The 18,586-nt window shown below is 39.3% G+C and overlaps 1 protein-coding gene across 1 annotated transcript in view; it reads left to right on the top strand.

Annotated features, from left to right (window-relative positions):
• Nucleotides 1-18,586, top strand: part of MEP1B (meprin A subunit beta) — a 95,916-nt gene that overhangs the window by 46,405 nt on the left and 30,925 nt on the right. Inside the window, exon 3 of the mRNA XM_082354285.1 lies at nucleotides 1,626-16,606. Coding sequence (XP_082210411.1) covers nucleotides 16,544-16,606 — 63 coding nt within the window. The 5' untranslated portion in view covers nucleotides 1,626-16,543. The remainder of the gene's footprint in view (nucleotides 1-1,625; nucleotides 16,607-18,586) is intronic.

The following is an 18,586-nucleotide window of genomic DNA, read 5'->3' as shown; positions in this document are numbered from 1 at the left end:
TGGGATTGTTTTCTTAATTTCTTTTTCTGATAGTTCGTTATTAGTGCATAGAAACACAACAGATTTCAGAATATTAATTTTATATCCTGCAACTTTACTGAATTCACTTATTCTAATGATTTTTTGGTAGCATCTTTAGGATTTTCTATATATAGTATGATGTCATCTGCAAACAGTGACAATTTTACTTCTTTCCAGTTTAGATTTCTTTTATTTATTTTTCTTGTCTGATTTTCATGGCTGTGACTTCTAATACTATGTTGAATAAAAGTGGTGAGAGTGGGCATCCTTGTCTTGTTCTTGATCTAAGAGGAAAAGTGTTTAGCTTTTCACCATTGATTATGATGTTAGCTGTAGGCTTGCCCTATATGGCCTTTATTATATTGAGAAATGTTTCCTTTATACCCACTTTGTTAAGAATATTTTTTTAATCATAAATGGACGTTGAATTTTGTCAAAAGCTTTTTCTGCATCTATTGAGATGGTCATATGATTTTTGTTCTTCAGTTTGTTAATGTGGTGTATCACGTTGATTGTTTTGCAGATTTGACCATGGTGTATGATCCAATGTGTTGTTGCATTTGGTTTTGGTATATTTTATTGAGGATTTTTGCATCATGTTCATCAGTGATATTGAACTTTAATTTTCCTTTTTTGTGATGTCTTTCATTTTGATATCAGGGTCATTGCTGACCTTGTAGAATAAGTTCAGAAGCTTTCATTCCTCTTCAAGTTTTTGGAATAATTTGAGAAGGTTACATCTTAACTCTTCTGTAAATATTTGGTAGAATTCACCCTTGAAGCCATCTGGTCCTGGACTTTTGTTTCTTGAGAGTTTTTTATTACTAATTTGATTTCATAAATGGCAGTTTGTTTCATATTTTCTATTTCTTCCTGTTTCTGTCTTAGGAGATTGTACATTTCTAGGAATTTATTCATTTCTTCTAGGTTGTCTATTTTATTGGTGTATAATTGCTGGTAGTAATCTCTTATGATCCTTTGCATTTCTGTACTGTCAGGTGTAACCTCTCTTTCATTTCTGATTTCATTTTTTTGGGTCTTCTTTCTTACTTTCTTTCTTTTCTTTTTTTTCTAGTTTCTATTTCATTTGTTTCCATTCTGATCTTTATTATTTCTTTCCTTCGAACTTTAGGTTTTGTTTGTTCTTCTTTTCCTAGTTCCTTTGGGTGTAAGGTTAAATGGTCTATTCGGGATTTTTCTTGTTTCCTGAGGTAGGATTGTATTGCTATAAACTTCCTCTTAGAACTGGTTTTGCTGTATCCCATAGATTTTGGTTCATTGTCTTTTCGTTTTCATTTGTCTCCACATATCTTTAAAAATTTTTTTTTTAATTATTATTATCTTTTATTTATTTTTGGCTGCACTGGGTCTTTGCTGCTGCACACGGGCTTTCACTAGTTGCAGAGAGCGGGGTCTACTCTTCATTGCAGTGCATGGGCTTCTCATTGCGGTGGCTTCTCTTGTTGGGGAGCACGGGCTCAGTAGTTGTGGCTTGTGGGCTCTAGGGCACAGGCTCAGTTGTTGTGGTGCATGGGCTTAGTTGCTCTGTGGCATGTGGGATCTTCCCGGACCAGACATTGAACCTGTGTCCCTTGCATTGGCAGGCAGATTCTTAACCACTGTGCCACCAGGGAAGTCCCAGTGTCCAGGTACTTTTTAATTTCCTCTTTGATTTTTCCATTGACTCATTAGTTGTTTAGTATCATATTGTTTAGCCTCCACATGTTTGTGTATTTTGCAGTTTGTTTCTTGTTGTTAATTTCTAGCCTCATACTGTTGTGGTCAGGAAAGATACTTGATATGATTTCAATCCTCTTAAATTATTGAGACTTGTTTTGTGGCCTAGTATGTGATCTATCCTGGAGAATGTTCCATGTGCAATTGAAAAGAATGTGTATTCTGCTTGGGTGGGATGTTAGCTGGACTTTCGTCTGCCCAGATCTGTGAACCTCTAAGGGAGGGCACCTGGTCTTCTGTGAGTTGGAATTCTACTGTGTCATTTTTCTTGGCTTTTCCTCTCTCCACCAGAAATGCTGTGTCTGGTTTCCTCAGAGACCTCCAGATAAGCCCACCTTTGTCACTGAAGGAATGTTAAGACTGGGACTCAGAAGGTGAAGTGCCAGGGGCAGAGGGGTGAAGCTGAAAGCGAGGGCTGAGAGAGGGTGATGAGAGGATGGAGAAGCTGGTGAGAGGAAGGGGAAAAGGATGCCATGGTTGGGAATCTTCCCAGGGCATAAAGTCTGAACCTCATGGGAGTCAAGAGGACAAGTTACAACTTCAGGCCGGTGCAATTTTTTTTTTTTTTTTTTTAACATCTTTATTGTAGTATAATTGCTTTACAATGGTGTGTTAGTTTCTGCTTTATAACAAAGTGAATCAGCTATACATATACATATATTCCCATATCTCCTCCCTCTTGCGTCTCCCTCCCACCCTCCCTATCCCACCCCTCTAGGTGGTCACAAAGCACTGAGCTGATCTCCCTGTGCTAGGCGGCTGCTTCCCACTAGCTATCTATTTTACATTTGGTAGCATATGTAAGTCCATGCCACTCTCTCACTTCGTCCCAGCTTACCCTTCCCTCTCCCCATGTGCTCAAGTGCATTCTTGACGTCTGTGCCTTTATTCCTGTCCTGCCCCTAGTTCTTCATAACCTTTTTTTTTTTGGATTCCATATATATGTGTTAGCAAACAGTATTTGTTTTTCTCTTTCTGACTTACTTCACTCTGTATGACAGACTCTAGGTCCAACCACCTCACTACAAATAACTCAATTTCATTCCGTTTTATGGCTGAGTAATATTCCATTGTATATATGCGCCACATCTTCTTTATCCATTCATCTATCGATGGACACGTAGGTTGCTTCCATGTCCTGGCTATTGTAAATAGAACTGCAGTGAACATTGTGGTACATGACACTTTTTGAATTATGGTTTTCTCAGGGTATATGCCCAGTAGTGGGATTGCTGGGTTGTATGGTCCAGTGCAGTTTTCAGACTTTTGAAGCCCTGTGTCTGCTCTCTTAATTGGGACCTCACTTCACGTCTCTTCAAATATACTAAAATGTACTAAAAATATTAACATGCCACATTATGCAAATATAATTTTCCCCCATAAAATAATGGGTGTAATTCTGCTTTTGAAAATATTTGTTTGTAACTTTTAATTTTTTATTGCCTTTTTAGAAAAAAATTTTATTTTATATTGGATTATAGCTGATTTACAACATTGTGTTAATTTCAGGTGTACAGCAAAGTGATTCAGTTATACATATACATATGTCTATTCTTTTTCGAATTCTTTTCCCATTTAGGTTATTACAGAATATGGAGCAGAGTTCCCTGTGCTATACGGTAGGTCCTTGTTGGTTATCTATTTTAAATATAGTGTAGTGTGTATGTCAATCCCAAACTCCCAGTTTATCCCTCCCCCTCACTTTTCCCCTTTGGTAACCATAAGTTTGTTTTCTAAGTCTGTGAGTCTATTTCTGTTTTATAAATAAGTTCGTTTGTATCACTTTTTAAAGATTCCACATATAAGTGATATCATATGATATTTGTCTTTCTCTGTCTGACTCACTTTACTTAGTATGATAATCTCCAGGTCCATCCATGTTGCTGCAAATGGCATTATTTCATTCTTTTTAATGGCTGAGTAGTATTCCATTGTGTATATGTACCACATCTTCTTTATCCATTCATCTGTTGATGGACATTTAGGTTGCTTCCATGTCTTGGCTACTGTAAACAGTGCTGTAATGAACATTGGGGTGCATGTATCCTTTTGAACCATGTTTTTCTCTGGATATATGCCCAGGAGTGGGATTGCTGGATTATAAAGTAGCTCTATTTTTAGTTTTTTAAGGAACCTCCATACTGTTCTCCATAGTGGCTGTACCAATTTACATTCTTACCAACAGTGTAGGAGGGGTCCCTTTTCTCCACACCCTCTCCCATTTATAGTTTGTAGACTTTTTTTTCTTTAACATCTTTATTGGAGTATAATTGTTTTACAGTGGTGTGTTAGTTTCTGCTTTATAACAAAGTGACTCAGCTATACATATACATATATCCCCATATCTCCTCCCTCTTGCATCTCCCTTCCACCCTCCCTATCCTACCCCTCTAGGTGGTCACAAAGCACCGAGCTGATCTCCCTGTGCTATGCGACTGCTTCCCACTAGCTATCTATTTTACATTTGGTAGACTTTTTGATGATGGCCATTCTGACCAGTGTGAGGTGATATCTCATTGTAGTTTTGATTTGCATTTCTCTAATAATTAGTGATGTTGAGCATCTTTTCATGTGTCTCTTGGCCATCTGTATGTCTCCTTTGGAGCAAAATAAAGTTTTAAATGCACAAATAAAATACATAGAATTACAAAGGAAACCAATTATATTAAAATACAGTTAGCAAAACAAATACATTTGTGACATAGTAATACATGTGTCTACTAATGTATTAAATGACAAGATCTAGCTGTGGGCCAAATAACTACCATAATTCAAATCAGCAATGAGTATAAAGAATATTTTGAGATATCAACATACTGTGATCTGATATGAAAATATTTGTTATTTTTATTGATGACAAAGTCACAGGTACCACTAGGGTTTGTTGCCTATTTTTGCGATGGAGGGAAAAGATACATTTTAAATAGAGGTGAATGATATTAAGATGTAATTATAATATTTTCTCTGTTTAATTCACAGAACCCCTGAATTCTATCCATGGCTATGGATCTCAAGTTAAGCTCAATGGAGGTTGAAGGATGCCCCATGATCATGAATTGTTATGTGGGAGGATTACAGATACCAAATAACTCTCAAACCTGAGAGATTCTGAGGCTGTCTCTGATCTCAAAGCTCCCAGAAGAATTACCCCTAACTCTCCTGATACCACAGCAGTTAGACAGAAAGTAAGTGCCCTGGAGTATTTGAGATGTTCACAGTGATTTCCAATGTCCAGATCAAGGCCAGAGCTATGACTCTGAATTGTGCTCTGCATTCTCTGGGCAAATGACCCCACACAGCTCTCCTGAAGCACCCTTCCTTAGAAGATTTTAATTTCTTCCAAAATGTATTTCATCTTTAGCTCTCAAGTTCACATTTCACACCAAACCACCACTAACCCACTTTCCCATCCGTCCATCCAACCGCCCATCCAAACATTTAACCATACATTTAGTAAGGATACCATGATGTAAAGGTATGACTGTGAACTTATCTCTCTTTCCCTTGTTCATAAACTCATACTGGAAAATATCTACATTAGTGCAAAAGGTAACCTATGATAGAGTCATCCTCAGAAGTTTCTAGGGTAGTTAAAGCTATTCAAGTCACTTCACTATGCAGGACCAGTTTTAGGGCCAGTTTGTGAGATATGCTGGTTATTCTTTTTTTTTTTTTTTTTAATATTTATTTATTGATTTTGGCTGCACCAGGCCTTAGTTGCACGGCACGTGGGATCTTTAGCTGCGGCATGTGGGATCTAGTTCCCCGACGAGGGATCGAACCCAGGACCCCTGCATTGGGAGCCCTCTGTCTTACCCACTGGACCACCAGGGAAGTCCCTGGTTATTCTTGTCTCATAGTCCTCAGCCCTGAAATGTCTACTGCTGGTAGTAAATTCCTTAAGCTCACATGTAAGATGACACATTACCATGGTAATTCATTATCTCTCTTTTTCCTCTCTCAGATGAAGATGGAACAGTAGCCTGTATGTCCTGTCTGCTTTGTCTGAAAACAATGATGACTTCGTCTGTGAGGTGAGGTGTCATTCTTTTGTGTCCCAGGCCCAGACATAACTCTTCAAAACTCTCATCCGGGGAGCCAGCTCCATGGAAACAGTGACCAGCGGCTTAAATTGTGACACTTGAAGCAAATGTTGTTCTTTCCCTTTTATTCTTACCCAAACCTGCAATGAATCACATCTCACCTCCTGCATGAACATCTTCTCCTTCTGGCCACACAAAGTCGGCAACTCGAGGGTCCAGAACCCATAGCAGCACCTGTCGAAGCAAAGGCCTCAGTCATAGAACAGCTGAACGTTATTTATCTATAGCTGAAGGTTCCCAGGATGTCCGTATGAGTATCAGCTGCTGCTGCTTCCCACCACCATGGTGGGGACCTGAAAATCCGGTACTCATGGCACTGTCGCTGTGACGCTCCTCCCCAGCTGAGGGCATAGTTTGTACTTCAGAATGGTGGGGCTCCCCCTCTCCTTCTTAGCCCACCTGGCACTTTGGTGACCAGTAAACCCTGGCAAAACCAGGCTTTCTGTAGTCTTCTCCACCCGGATTGCCCCAAGAGCCCATCTCTCCTTTGAAACTGGCTTCCTAAATCCAGCCATAGATTATAAGCAGGTATTTTACTGCTTGACCCTGGCACTTGGTGTATACCTTCTTTGATACCACTCATCAGATTGAATCTTACGTGATTTAAATGCCCCCGTAAACTATTTAAGAGCAGGGTTCATGTCATTTGTTTCTATATTCCCATCACCTAGCACAGTGTCTGGCTGTGGCTCTCTGTAAATATTTTGGAATGAATGCATGAATATGTTAAGTAAAGAATAGTGTCGTTTTCCATATTTTCCTTTGTTCATGAACTCCCTTTTACACACATCTCTGGTTCCTACCCTAGTTTGGTCTATATTCTAGGCACTAACTTTATACATATAATTTTTAAAACATACTAATCATGCCCATTTATTTTATTATTTCTATTTTACACGTAAGAAAGTTGAGACTCAGAGAGTTTCTTTCCCATGCTCAGGTAGCTAATAAGTAGCTGAAGTTCTTAGCTAAGGGTTTAAACCCCAGTCTTTTTGATTCTCATGCTATCTTTCCCCTCACTATAAGGCAACGGTTCTCAAAGTGTGGTCCACAGGCCCCTGAGTGTCCCTGAGACCCTTTTAGGGCTCCACAGGTCAAACTATTTTCATAAAATACTGACATTTTGGCCCTTTTTTTTTTTTTGGCTGTGTTGACAATGCACCTTGACGCAAAGGCACTGGCACAGTAGTCATTGTATTCTTTACTGCCAGGCACTTGCGGTAAAATCAACAACAGAACAGTCTACCTTTAAAATGTCCTGATGAAGCTATAAAAAGTAATTTTGTTAAATCTAGACCTTTGAGTGCACATCTTTTGAACATTATGTGTGACAAAGTGGAAAGTTCACACAGAGCACTTTTGCTACATTCCAAAATACGATCTTTGCCTTGAGGAAAATTATTGGTGTGATTGCTTGAGATGTGAGCTGAACTAGTTGTTTTTTTCCTGGAACACCATATTTACTTAAAGAACAACTGACAGACAAAACTATGGTTATTAGGTATTTGACAGAAATTTTTTGGCAAATGAATGGAATGAGCCTAAAATGTCCAGGAAACCAACCAGCAGTATTTATTGTCAATGATAAAAATGGAGCTTTCAAGAGAAAGTTAGAATTGTGGAAAACTTGTATCTGCCATCACGAATTTGACAGTTTCCCAAATACTTATAAACATTTCTGATGAGATTGATGGTGATGTTAACAAAGAGACTTATCTAATAATGTACAATTAAATGTGTTAACGTTTGGAAGATCTAGATTTTCTAAAAGATGAATGATGTTACAATGCATAAGTAGAGGATCCATTCAAAATGCAAGATGGACCAATGGATTTTAATATAACAGAGTACGAAAAGTTCATTGATGTGGTTTAAGAAACTACAGCTTGTCAAGTTTGGGTGTAGTATTTGAGAAGATCCGCCACAATTATCCCAAAAAAGCTATTAAAACACTCCTTCCTTTTTCAACTGACATTTCTGTTTGAGGCCAGATTTTCTTCATATACTTTAATCATAACGATATGTTGCAAGGAATTGAACACAGAAGTGCATCTGAGAATCCAACTGTCTTCTATTAAGCCAGACATTAAGAGATTTGCAGAAACAGAAAACGATGCCACTCTCTCACTAATTTATTTTTGTCTTTTAATATGTACTTATTTTTCATTAAAGTATATTATTTATGTTAACAGACACTAGGTTTTAAATTGTTATTTTAAAATGAATTGCATTCAGTTAAAATTTTTTCTCAGTTTTAATTTTTTTTTTTTTTTCTTTTTGGTCACGCCGCGTGGCTTATGGATTTTAATTCCCTGATCAGGGGTTGAACCAGGGCCCTCAGCAGTGACAGCACAGATTTCTATCCACTGGACCACTGGGGAATTCCCTCAGTTTTAGTTTTTAATAAGGTCAATATTGATAGGTAGCTCAGAACAAGAAAATTTCTTTGGGGGTCCTCAATCATCTTTCAGAATGAAAATGGGTTTCAAGAGAAAAAGTTAGGGGACAGCTGCAGAGGAATGCCCACGTGTCAAGAAGGACCAGGGGCCAGACACACCGGCTGAGTGCTTCAGAGATCCCTTCCATTCACAGTCGATGACAATGAAGTGAATCATACACTCAAGCTTTTCTTCCTCAGTAATTTTTGTGGTTAAAGTGACCCAGGCTTAATGTTATTGCGAGTTAAAAGCTGGAGCCCAGAAAATGGAAGGAAGAAAGAAGACTAGTCTCTCAAATTTCCTTTGCTTCTGCCCAGCAAGATTTCTCCTGCCAGAAGCAGCAAAGGCTTAAGCAGTGCCATTGACACCAGACACTTGAACAATCCAATGTAGCAGAGTCAAGTTCATCCCCCAGTGCACCAGTCCAGTCTTGCGCACTGTGTGGGACCTTGTTTACCTCATGCTCTCTTTCTGTTGTTGCACAGCAGGTAGTGTCATTTACGTATTTTTTGTAAAGTAGTTGTCATTTCAGCACACATCTGGGTGGCTTACCTCTGCAGGACACTGTAAAACAAAATGAAACAAAAAAGCCGACGCAGGGGAAAACAGGCTGGATGACGCACGTTGTGTTGGGCACATGGAACGTGCCACCTGCTAGTTGTTAAACCAGATTAGTGGCACTTTAGTGATTGTATCTCAGGGCCTATAACAGTGTCATCTTAGCTGACCCAAATAGCCAATGATCCATGCTCTCAGCTTACATGTTTTTGAGGAAAAGCACTTATGTGATTGCTTGAGATGTGAACTGATTTAGCTGCTTTTCTCATTCCATGAAAAAACACCATATTTACTTAAAGAACAACTGACAAACTATGGTTATCGGGTATTTGGCTGAAATTTTCTTGAGAATGAATGGAGTGAGCTTACACTGAATACATTCATATTGATGAGTGCCTTTTGAACTGTGTTAGTGTCGGGCATACACAACCCCACTCTCGGGAAGTACTCTTATGTCATTTTGCACGTAAGTCTGATTTGGCTCAACCAAACCATGAAGCGTTGATGTGTACACAGGAAACCTGTAACAATAGATCACAACAAAGCCTTACATTTCTTCCCAGTGGGAAATGTTAGTTCTTATTGGACAAAAACACTCAGGACAAAAACATGTGGTTTTGTTGGCCTCTGTGCCCATAAAAAAATGCTATGCGCCTAGTGGCATTGGGGTAGGCTTACAGAAATTAGAGCATTTTCTAGATACTGATTTTCCATAGTTTATTCCCATTTCTCCCAGCAAATGTTTACTAAGCACCTATTAAGTGCCAAGTACTGGAGTTACAAATTTCAATGAGGCTGATTTCAGTTAGTTACTTGGGAGAGGAAGATTTGTAAATAATAACTATACTTTTGGGTAATGAATGCCATACATAAGTACAACCAAAGCATGAAGAAGGAATGATTCATCCCTTCTTCCAGGTGTTTGCAGGCCTGAGCTACAGGAGGAGTAAACTGGACTGGAGTTTGAGGGCATTAAAACTCTTGGGCAATCTCATGAAGTAGATGAACGGGTATCAGTGGATGCCCGCTCTGGACCTGTTGGAGCTTGGGGTGAATTCTTAATGGCACCAGGCCAGCTGAACTAGATTAGGGTTGCAGAACTTTCTGAGCCACCTGTTGATCCTTTTGTAGTGATGGCAGGACGCTGTTTATCTCATTGTGCTGCGGCGATTTCCCCCACTCTGTTTCTTTGTGGGCTGCCTCTTAGCAGAAGAGCTTCTTCTATGAAACCAGTGCAGAGATTTGAAGAAGGATCATTCTGTGTAGGAATAGAATTGTTCCTCACTCCCTCAGCCAGCTGGCTTCTTGACGTCTCAAAGGTTACTCCCAGTCCTTTGATCAAAGATGTGACTGTATTGTCATTCATGGTCCTTGTGAACTATGATACATAACATCTTTGTCTTCAGCCAGGGGTGTAGCTGACAATCAAGCCACTTGTATTAAGTGGCAACAGTAGTCACCTCTAGCATGACCAGTAGCCATCCCATAAACAGGTGATCATGAAGAGTCTGGCAATAAAAGAAGAGCAGCAAAAAGGTAACCATCACAGGATGGTTCATTTCCTGTGTCAACCTGGCTAGGCCACAGTGTCCAGATATTTGGTCAAACACAAGCCTAAATGTCCCTGTGAAAGTATTTTTAGATGATATTAACATTTAAATCAGTAGCCTTTGAGTAGCAGATTACTCTCCGTACTGTGGGTGAGCCTCATCTAATCAGTTGAAGGGTTGAAGAGACAAAAGACAGAGGTCCCCAGGAGAAGAGGAGATCCTGCCAGCAGACTGCCTTTGAACGCAACCTGCAGCATCAACTTTTCTCTGGGTCTCCAACCTGCCGGCCCACTCTGCAGAGTTTGGACTGGCAAGCCTCCACAATGACGTGAGCCAATTCCTTAAAATAAATTTCTTTCTCTATCTATATATACATCCTATCGGTTCTGTTTCCCTGGAGAACGCTGACTAATACAGTAACTTACCACAATTTTGAAAAATGGGGTAAGAGACGGTAATGTGGGGAGGGGCTTTGAAGATCTGTGTGAAGAACATGATTTCGTCTGTTCAGCGCCAGGGGGTGCAGATGTCTTAGGAGCTCTTCTGCCCTTCACTTGGCTGGACCCCTATTGAATTTGTGTCCCCCTAGCTGCCCAGGGACTTCTCTAGTCACCACACCCCCCAATTCTTTTCCTTTTTCCTAGATCCATTTAATTAAATTTAAATTTATGTACCTCCCCAGTATGTTATAGAAGTGCTTATAAGATTTCATAAAAAGTTAGCATTGGGAAATTAATGAAATAACTTACAAAACTTTTTTTTCATCCAGTTTTATTGTGAAATAATTGACATACAGCACTGTGTAAGCTTAAGGTGATTTGCCTACATACATAATGATTTGAGTTACATACACTGTGAAATAATTATCACAGTGTATGGTAAACACCCATCATCTCATGGAGATACAAAATTAAAGAAGCAGAAAAAAATAGTTTTCCTTGTGATGAGAACTCTTAGGGTTTACTCTCCTAACTTTCATATAGAAGTCATAGCAACGTTCATTATATTTACCATGTTGTACATTACATCCCTAGTACTTATTTATTTATTATTATTATTTTTAATAAATTTCTTTATTTATTTAATTTTTGGCTGCATCGGGTCGGTCTTCGTTTTTGTGCGCGGGCTTTCTCTAGTTGCAGCTAGCAGGCTTCTCATTGCAGTAGCTTCTCTTGTTGCGGAGCATGGGCTCTAGGTGTGCGGGCTTCAGTAGTTGTGGCACACGGGCTCAGTAGTTGTGGCACATGGGTTCGGTAGTTGTGGTTCGCAGGCTCAGTAGTTGTGGTGCATGGACTTAGTTGCTCCGCGGCATGTGGTATCTTCCCGGACCAGGGCTCAAACCTGTGTCCCCTGCATTGGCAGGCAGATTCTTAATCACTGTGCCACCAGGGAAGCCCCCTAATATTATTTATCTTTTTTTTTTTTAAGTGAAAACAAGTTTATTTAGAGAGATACACATTCCATGGACAGAATGTGGACCCTCTCAGAAGGTGAAAGCAGATCTTATTTATCTCATACCTGGAAGTCTGTGCCTTTTGACTGCCTTCATTCAATTCCCCCTCCTCCTACCCTCTGCCTCTGGGTACCACAAATCCGATCTCTTTATCTATGAGTTTGTTTGTTTTTTTTTAAATTGAGCTGTAACAACTTTTTTTTTTTTTAAAGAAATTCACGTTCTTTTAATTATTTATTTATTTATTTATGACTGTGTTGGGTCTTCGTTTCTGTGCGAGGGCTTTCTCTAGTTGTGGCAAGTGGGGACCACTCTTCATCGCGGTGCGCGGGCCTCTCACCATCGCGGCCTCTCTTGTTGCGGAGCACAGACTCCAGACACGCAGGCTCAGTAATTGTGGCTCACGGACCCAGTTGCTCCGTGGCATGTGGGATCCTCCCAGACCAGGGCTCGAACCCGTGTACCCTGCATTGGCAGGCAGATTCTCAACCACTGCGCCACCAGGGAAGCCCAGTTTGTTTGTTTTTGAAGTGTACTTGACCTACAGCACTATGTTAGTTCCTGTTGCACAACATAGTGATTCAATATTTCTATACATTTCAAAATGATCACCACTACACGTCTGGTTACCATCTGTCACCAGATAAACATATTACATAGTTATTGACTATATTCCCCGAACTGTACACTTCATACCTATGACTCATTTATTTTGCAGCTGGAAGTCCACACCTCTTAATCTCTCTCACCTATTTATTTCTTCCCCCCACCCCATCTCCTCTGGCAACCACCTGTTTATTCTCTGTATCTATAACTCTGTTCCTGAAAAACTATTTTTTTGACGGGGGGAAGGAGAGTCAGGTGAAGGAAACAGGCACTACAAGAAGAAAGATACAAAGTCTTTTGGACTTTGTTGCAATCTCTCTGTACTGTTTCCTGTTAAGAAGTTTTTTACACTCATGGTCTGCTACCCTCAGGTCTAGAATGTACTCATATTCCATGGGGATCTTGAGAATCACATTCCTAAGAGAAATATGCTTTCCCGATAGTTTAAGAGGCTTTCAGAGCAATCCATAAGGCCTAGAATCTCAAGCACTGGGTTTCCTGTTCACGAATGCCTGTTCCTTCCATATTACCTGGGAGAAAGGAAGACCAGAGGAGGACCGGCAACCAGAGGCAGACATTTTCCTGGGATCCAACTTCAGATTCCATGATGAGCTTGAAAAAGTTTCCTAGGTGTGGGGTACAAGTGAGGGAAACTGGAGGTGTGTTAGACAAGCCAAGTGTAGCTTCTGCCTTAAAGAGCATCATTGACAACCCCAGAAAAAAGGAAATGTAAAAGGTATCCATTAACTGTAGTCAAAACACATTATAGTTGGATTTCAGCCATGCCTCCATGACTCTCCGTGAGATTCGTAACAAGGCTCTGTCCATATGCTGTAATTAGGGTCCAAAACAGACTCCAACAGTCCTGTAGGAACTCTTGCTTCTTATCTCCCTGCTTCCAATTTGCTAACTTCGAATGTGAGCTGCTTGTCCCGACACACAGAATGCAGTCAGGAGTCTCAGTTTCACATCTCAGCTCACAAAAAGAGATGTATATAATAAATACCTTTATTTTTTTGTAACCATAGCTATTATTTTGGGTCCCTATCCACATAAGTGGGAGATATTTAATTGCAGCCAGTTCGGGATTTCCATCTTTTACCCCTAGGCTTGTGCCTAAACTGAACAGCTGAGGTCCCATCTGCTCCTGATGTCATGTGTCCTCAAAAGCATCCTCTGAAATATCCATCCCTCTGTCTGGTCCCTTGTTGTCATTCTGCGCAGTCCGCTGTGGAGACATTCTTTTTTTTTTTTTTTAATAGATCTTTATTGGAGTATAATTGCTTCACAATACTGTGTTAGTTTCTGTTGTACAACAAAGTGAATCAGCCATATGCATACACGTCCCCATATCCCCTCCCTCTTGAGCCTCCCTCCCACCCTCCCTATCCCAACCCTCTAGGTGGTCACAAAGCACCGAGCTGATCTCCCTGTGCTATGCTGCTGCTTCCCACTGGCTAACTATTTTACATTCGGTAGTGTACATATGTCAGTGCTACTCTCACTTCGCCCCAGCTTCCCCCTCCCAACCTGTGTCCTCAAGTCGATTCTCTATGTCTACATCTTTATTCCTGCCCTGCCACTAGGTTCATCAGTACCATTTTTTTTTAGATTCCATATATATGCGTTAGCATACAGTATTTGTTTTTCTCTTTCTGCCTTACTTCACTCTTTATGACAGACTCTAGGTCCATCCACCTCACTACAAATAACTCAATTTCATTTCTTTTTATGGCTGAGTAATATTCCATTGTATATATGTGGCACATCTTCTTGATCCATTCATCTGTCGATGGATGTTTAGGTTGATTCCACATACTGGCTATTGTAGATAGTGCTGCAATGAACACTGTGGTACATGTCTGTTTTTGAATTATGCTTTTCTCAGGGTATATTCCCAGTAGTGGGATTGCTGGGTCATATGGTAGTTCTATTTTTAGTTTTTTAGGGAACCTCCATACTGTTTTCTATAGTGGTTGTATAAACTTACATTCCCACCAACAGTGCAGGAGGGTTCCCTTTTCACCACACCCTTTCCAGCATTTATTGTTTCTAGAGTTTTTGATAATGGCCATTCTGACCAGTTTGAGGTGATATCTCATTGTAGTTTTGATTTGTATTTCTCTAATAATTAGTGATGTTCAGCATCTTTTCATGTGCCTCTTGGCCATCTGTATATCTTTCTTGGTGAAATGTCTATTTAGGTCTTCCATCCATTTTTTAATTGGATTGTTTGTTTTTTTGATATTGAGCTCCATGAGCTGTTTGTATATTTTGGAGATTAATCCTTTGTCTGTTGTTTCATTTGCAAATATTTTCTCCCATTCTGAGGGTTGTCTTTTTGTCTTGTTTATGGTTTCCTTTGCTGTGCAAAAGCTTTTAAGTTTAATTAAGTCCCATTTGTTTATCTTTGTTTTTATTTCTGTTACTCTAGGAGGTGGGTCAAAAAAGATCTTGCTGTGGTTTATGTCAAAGAGTGTTTTTCCTATGTTTTCCTCTAAGAGTTTTATAGTGTCTGGTCTTACACTTAGGTCTTTAATCCATTTTGAATTTATTTCTGTATATGGTGATAGGTAGTGTTCTGATTTCGTTCTCTTACATGTAGCTGTCCAGATTTCTCCAGCACCACTTACTGAAGAGGCTGTCTTTTCTCTATTGTATGTTCTTGCCTCCTTTGTCATAAATTAGGTGACCATATGCACGTGGGTTAATCTCTGGGCTTATTCCTATCCATGTGGCCCCTCAGACCTGGTAGCTTTCTTTAATACTTCTGGGCCAGTCTTGGCTTCTTAGGAGTTATTCTCCTCTGCTGAAGACATGCTTTCTTTTGTAGAGTATTGCTGTTTCCTTGGATCTCTTTTTTAGTCTTTTTTAAAAAAATTAATTAATTGCTTAATTATTTTTTGGCTGTGTTGGGTCTTTGTTGCTGCACATGGGCTTTCTCTAGTTGTGGTGAGCGAGGGCTACCCTTCGTTGTGGTACGCAGGCTTCTCATTGCAGTGGCTTCTCTTGTTGAGGAGCATGGGCTCTAGGCATGCAGGCTTCCGTAGTTGTGGCACACGGGCTCAGTAGTTGTGGCACACGGGCTTAGTTGCTCTGTGGCATGTGGGATCTTCCCAGACCAGGGCTCGAACCCATGTCCCCTGCATTGGCAGGCGGGTTCTTAACCACTGCACCACCAGGGAAGCCCCTACATGTCTTTTCATATCCTTTTTATTAGCATGGAATGGAGCAAAGACCAATCTTGAGTGGGGAAGGAAATACTGAGGGGAAAAATTCATATTTCAAAAATATTACCCTGCATCACACTTAAGTTGAGAGTGAAAGTGTGGGAAATGAGAGAGTAGGTTGTCTCTAAAGAGAAATTACCCCAGGAGGAAAAAGTGAGAAAGAATTGAGAGATGGATTGGGGACACTAGTTCTTCAGAAAACCAGTGACCCTTCCTAGTCTTTTACTCTAACAATTCCCACTTGACTTTGCTTGATGGGAATTTTCAGGAGAGACGTATGTTGCTGTTTTGTTATTGCTACTTTATATGTGAATATCAAATATGCCAAGTTTCTAGGACATTAATGGATTTTGTATTGTAATTCAATACATTTTTATTAAATGAATGAACAATAAACAGCCATGGACATACATGGATATATTAAAGCAGCTCAGGGCTACAAGGGCAGAAAGAGCTTCACAAATGTTTCCATTTGAAAGATTGAGTTTAGAAATTAATTGGATTTTTTTCCCCTCAAATGGCACTTAATAATCTTGGGGACCAGTGTTATACATTAGAGAACTTATTAACAGGTCTCAGCCAGGCACTTGGCTATTGAATGTTGACAAAGGAGGAAAAAAAAAAAAAAAAAAAACCCCACACACAAAAAAACAACCAATGAACTCTGCAGAACAGTGTTAAGGATACTGGACTTTAACTTTTTGATTGGAGGTATTAACTACTGCAGTGGGCTGACCTGCCAGATGGATCATTAAGATCAAAGGCTATACGTTATGATGTTTGCCTTTTAAAAAGTAAATGCTTCTCTGAATTTCATAGTCTGCAACTTTCAGCTGGAAGTGACAGCATGGATTCTTGGTATCTGCCTTCATTTCTTTTCTTTGCTGCCCTCCTCCAGGTTTTTGGCTTGGTAAGAAAACAAGGTATAGAAAACAATTAGAAAAATTGGGGGTAGTTGATACCGATTATTAAAGAAAAACCTGTTCGTTCGTTTTTTGTTTTTTAAGGAATTTCAAAGTGTCAATGAAATAAACATTTCTTTTTGGCGAGCAGGGACAGGCAGGGTACTGGAAGTGAGAAGACCCACCAGAAGAAAAGTCAGGGACACTGACATAAAGTTATGTTTTATCTTCAGTTTCATTGTTGTGTAACAAGTTTTCTTTTCATAAGATGGAAAATGTGAAATTTGAAAATCATTCCATTTTTACTGCGGAATGTGACACATATTGCTGTTACAGAAATGTGAGACACGACAGAGTGAATGATGAATGTCACGGGCACAGCAAATACTTACGTTTTGTAGCATGGGATTTCTTTTCTGCTTCTTCATCAGGTTAGACCAGTCTTTCTACAGTGACAGGTAGTTGGTACCACAAACCAACTTGAGGCTTGTTTTATTTATTTATTTTTAATTTGTATTGGAGTGTAGTTGATTTACAATGTTGTGTTAGTTTCAGGTGTACAGCAAAGTGAATCAGTTATACATATATATAGAGTCACTCTTTATTTATTTTTTTTTAAGATTCTTTTCCCATATAGGCCATTACAGAGTACTGAGTAGAGTCCCCTGTGCTGTACAGCAGGTTCTTATTAGTTATCTATCTTATATAGATATGTGTATATGTGTGTATGTCAATCCCAATCTCCCAATTTATCCCTCCCCCCCTTATCGCCTGGTAACCATAATCAAGGTTTTAAATGAAGTTTCAAGTGCCTGGGGGGGAACCTTTAGTTGTGATTTTTAAATAACAATTATTATGTTGAGCTGATATTCTGTGAACAGAACTACAGCAGTGAGAACAGGAGATACTATTGAAGACTTATTAAAACTGTAATTATGAACAAATACTTGATGACTTTTTTCAGGAGGTGGGTTGGCATTACTCTGTGAGTGTGTGCCTGTGTGTGGCCAAGTGTGAGGCAATCAAGGCACTAATTAATATCAAAAAGGATGGTCATCATCCAACCAGTTATTCCATGCTTGCCAAACACTCCAACTGATTCTAGTATCTAGATTCTAGTATCTACAGGTAAGTATTTAAATAAAATTGTACGTTACATTTGTATGACAAAGTTTACCAAGTTCTTTCACATTACATCATATAACCATCATAATACCCAGGCAAAGCAGACACTGACCATATTATACAGATATTCTGAGTATCAGGAAGGTGAACTGACTTGCTGTTAGTTGGTGGAAGCAGGAATAAAACCCAGACCTACTGTCTACCAGTCCCATGAGCTTTTTAAACTAGACTTCACTAAGAAATCTCAGGTTTACTTAGTTTTTTCCATTGGGTATGTGGTCTGGGTTTCATTTGGTCACCTGTAGCGAATCTATTTTCAGAAGTTTTTTTTTTTTCCAATTGCAAAGTATAGCCATAGATATTTTTTTCTGGAGTATTTGGTATTGACTTTGAAGATGGAGTCTTGAGAGAAATGTGAAAGTAAACCATGGTTAATGGTTAATGAGGTCTTCAATAAAATTTTCTTTTTAAAGCATAGTTAAAAATTATAATAATATTTCAATATTGGGAATAAATTATTAGGTTTTTCAAACATAGCTTCATGAATTCTTTAGAGTCATGTTCACTTTAAATCATGTTTAAAGTGAACACTTAATTGAGGGCAGGACTCTTATGTTCTGCCTTCTTTTCAACCTGTGAAGTTGGTTTCTTGTTTCTTTCACCTTCAAATCCATACAACAGGCTGTTTCATTTTTTATATGAAATGAGAAGACCCTCGGGTCAAAAAGTTATCTTAGACTCTGATTTAGCTCTCCTGGGTATATGCCAGAAAGTAATCCATAATATTGAGGAAAAAAGAAAACCCCACAAATGGTTAGATATAAATTGGAATCAATAAGACCATTTATGTCATGGGCATCATA

This window comes from Balaenoptera borealis, assembly GCF_965194805.1.
Source record: "Balaenoptera borealis genome assembly, chromosome: 14".
NCBI lineage: Eukaryota > Metazoa > Chordata > Mammalia > Artiodactyla > Balaenopteridae > Balaenoptera > Balaenoptera borealis.
This window is presented reverse-complemented; position numbering and strand designations above follow the sequence as displayed.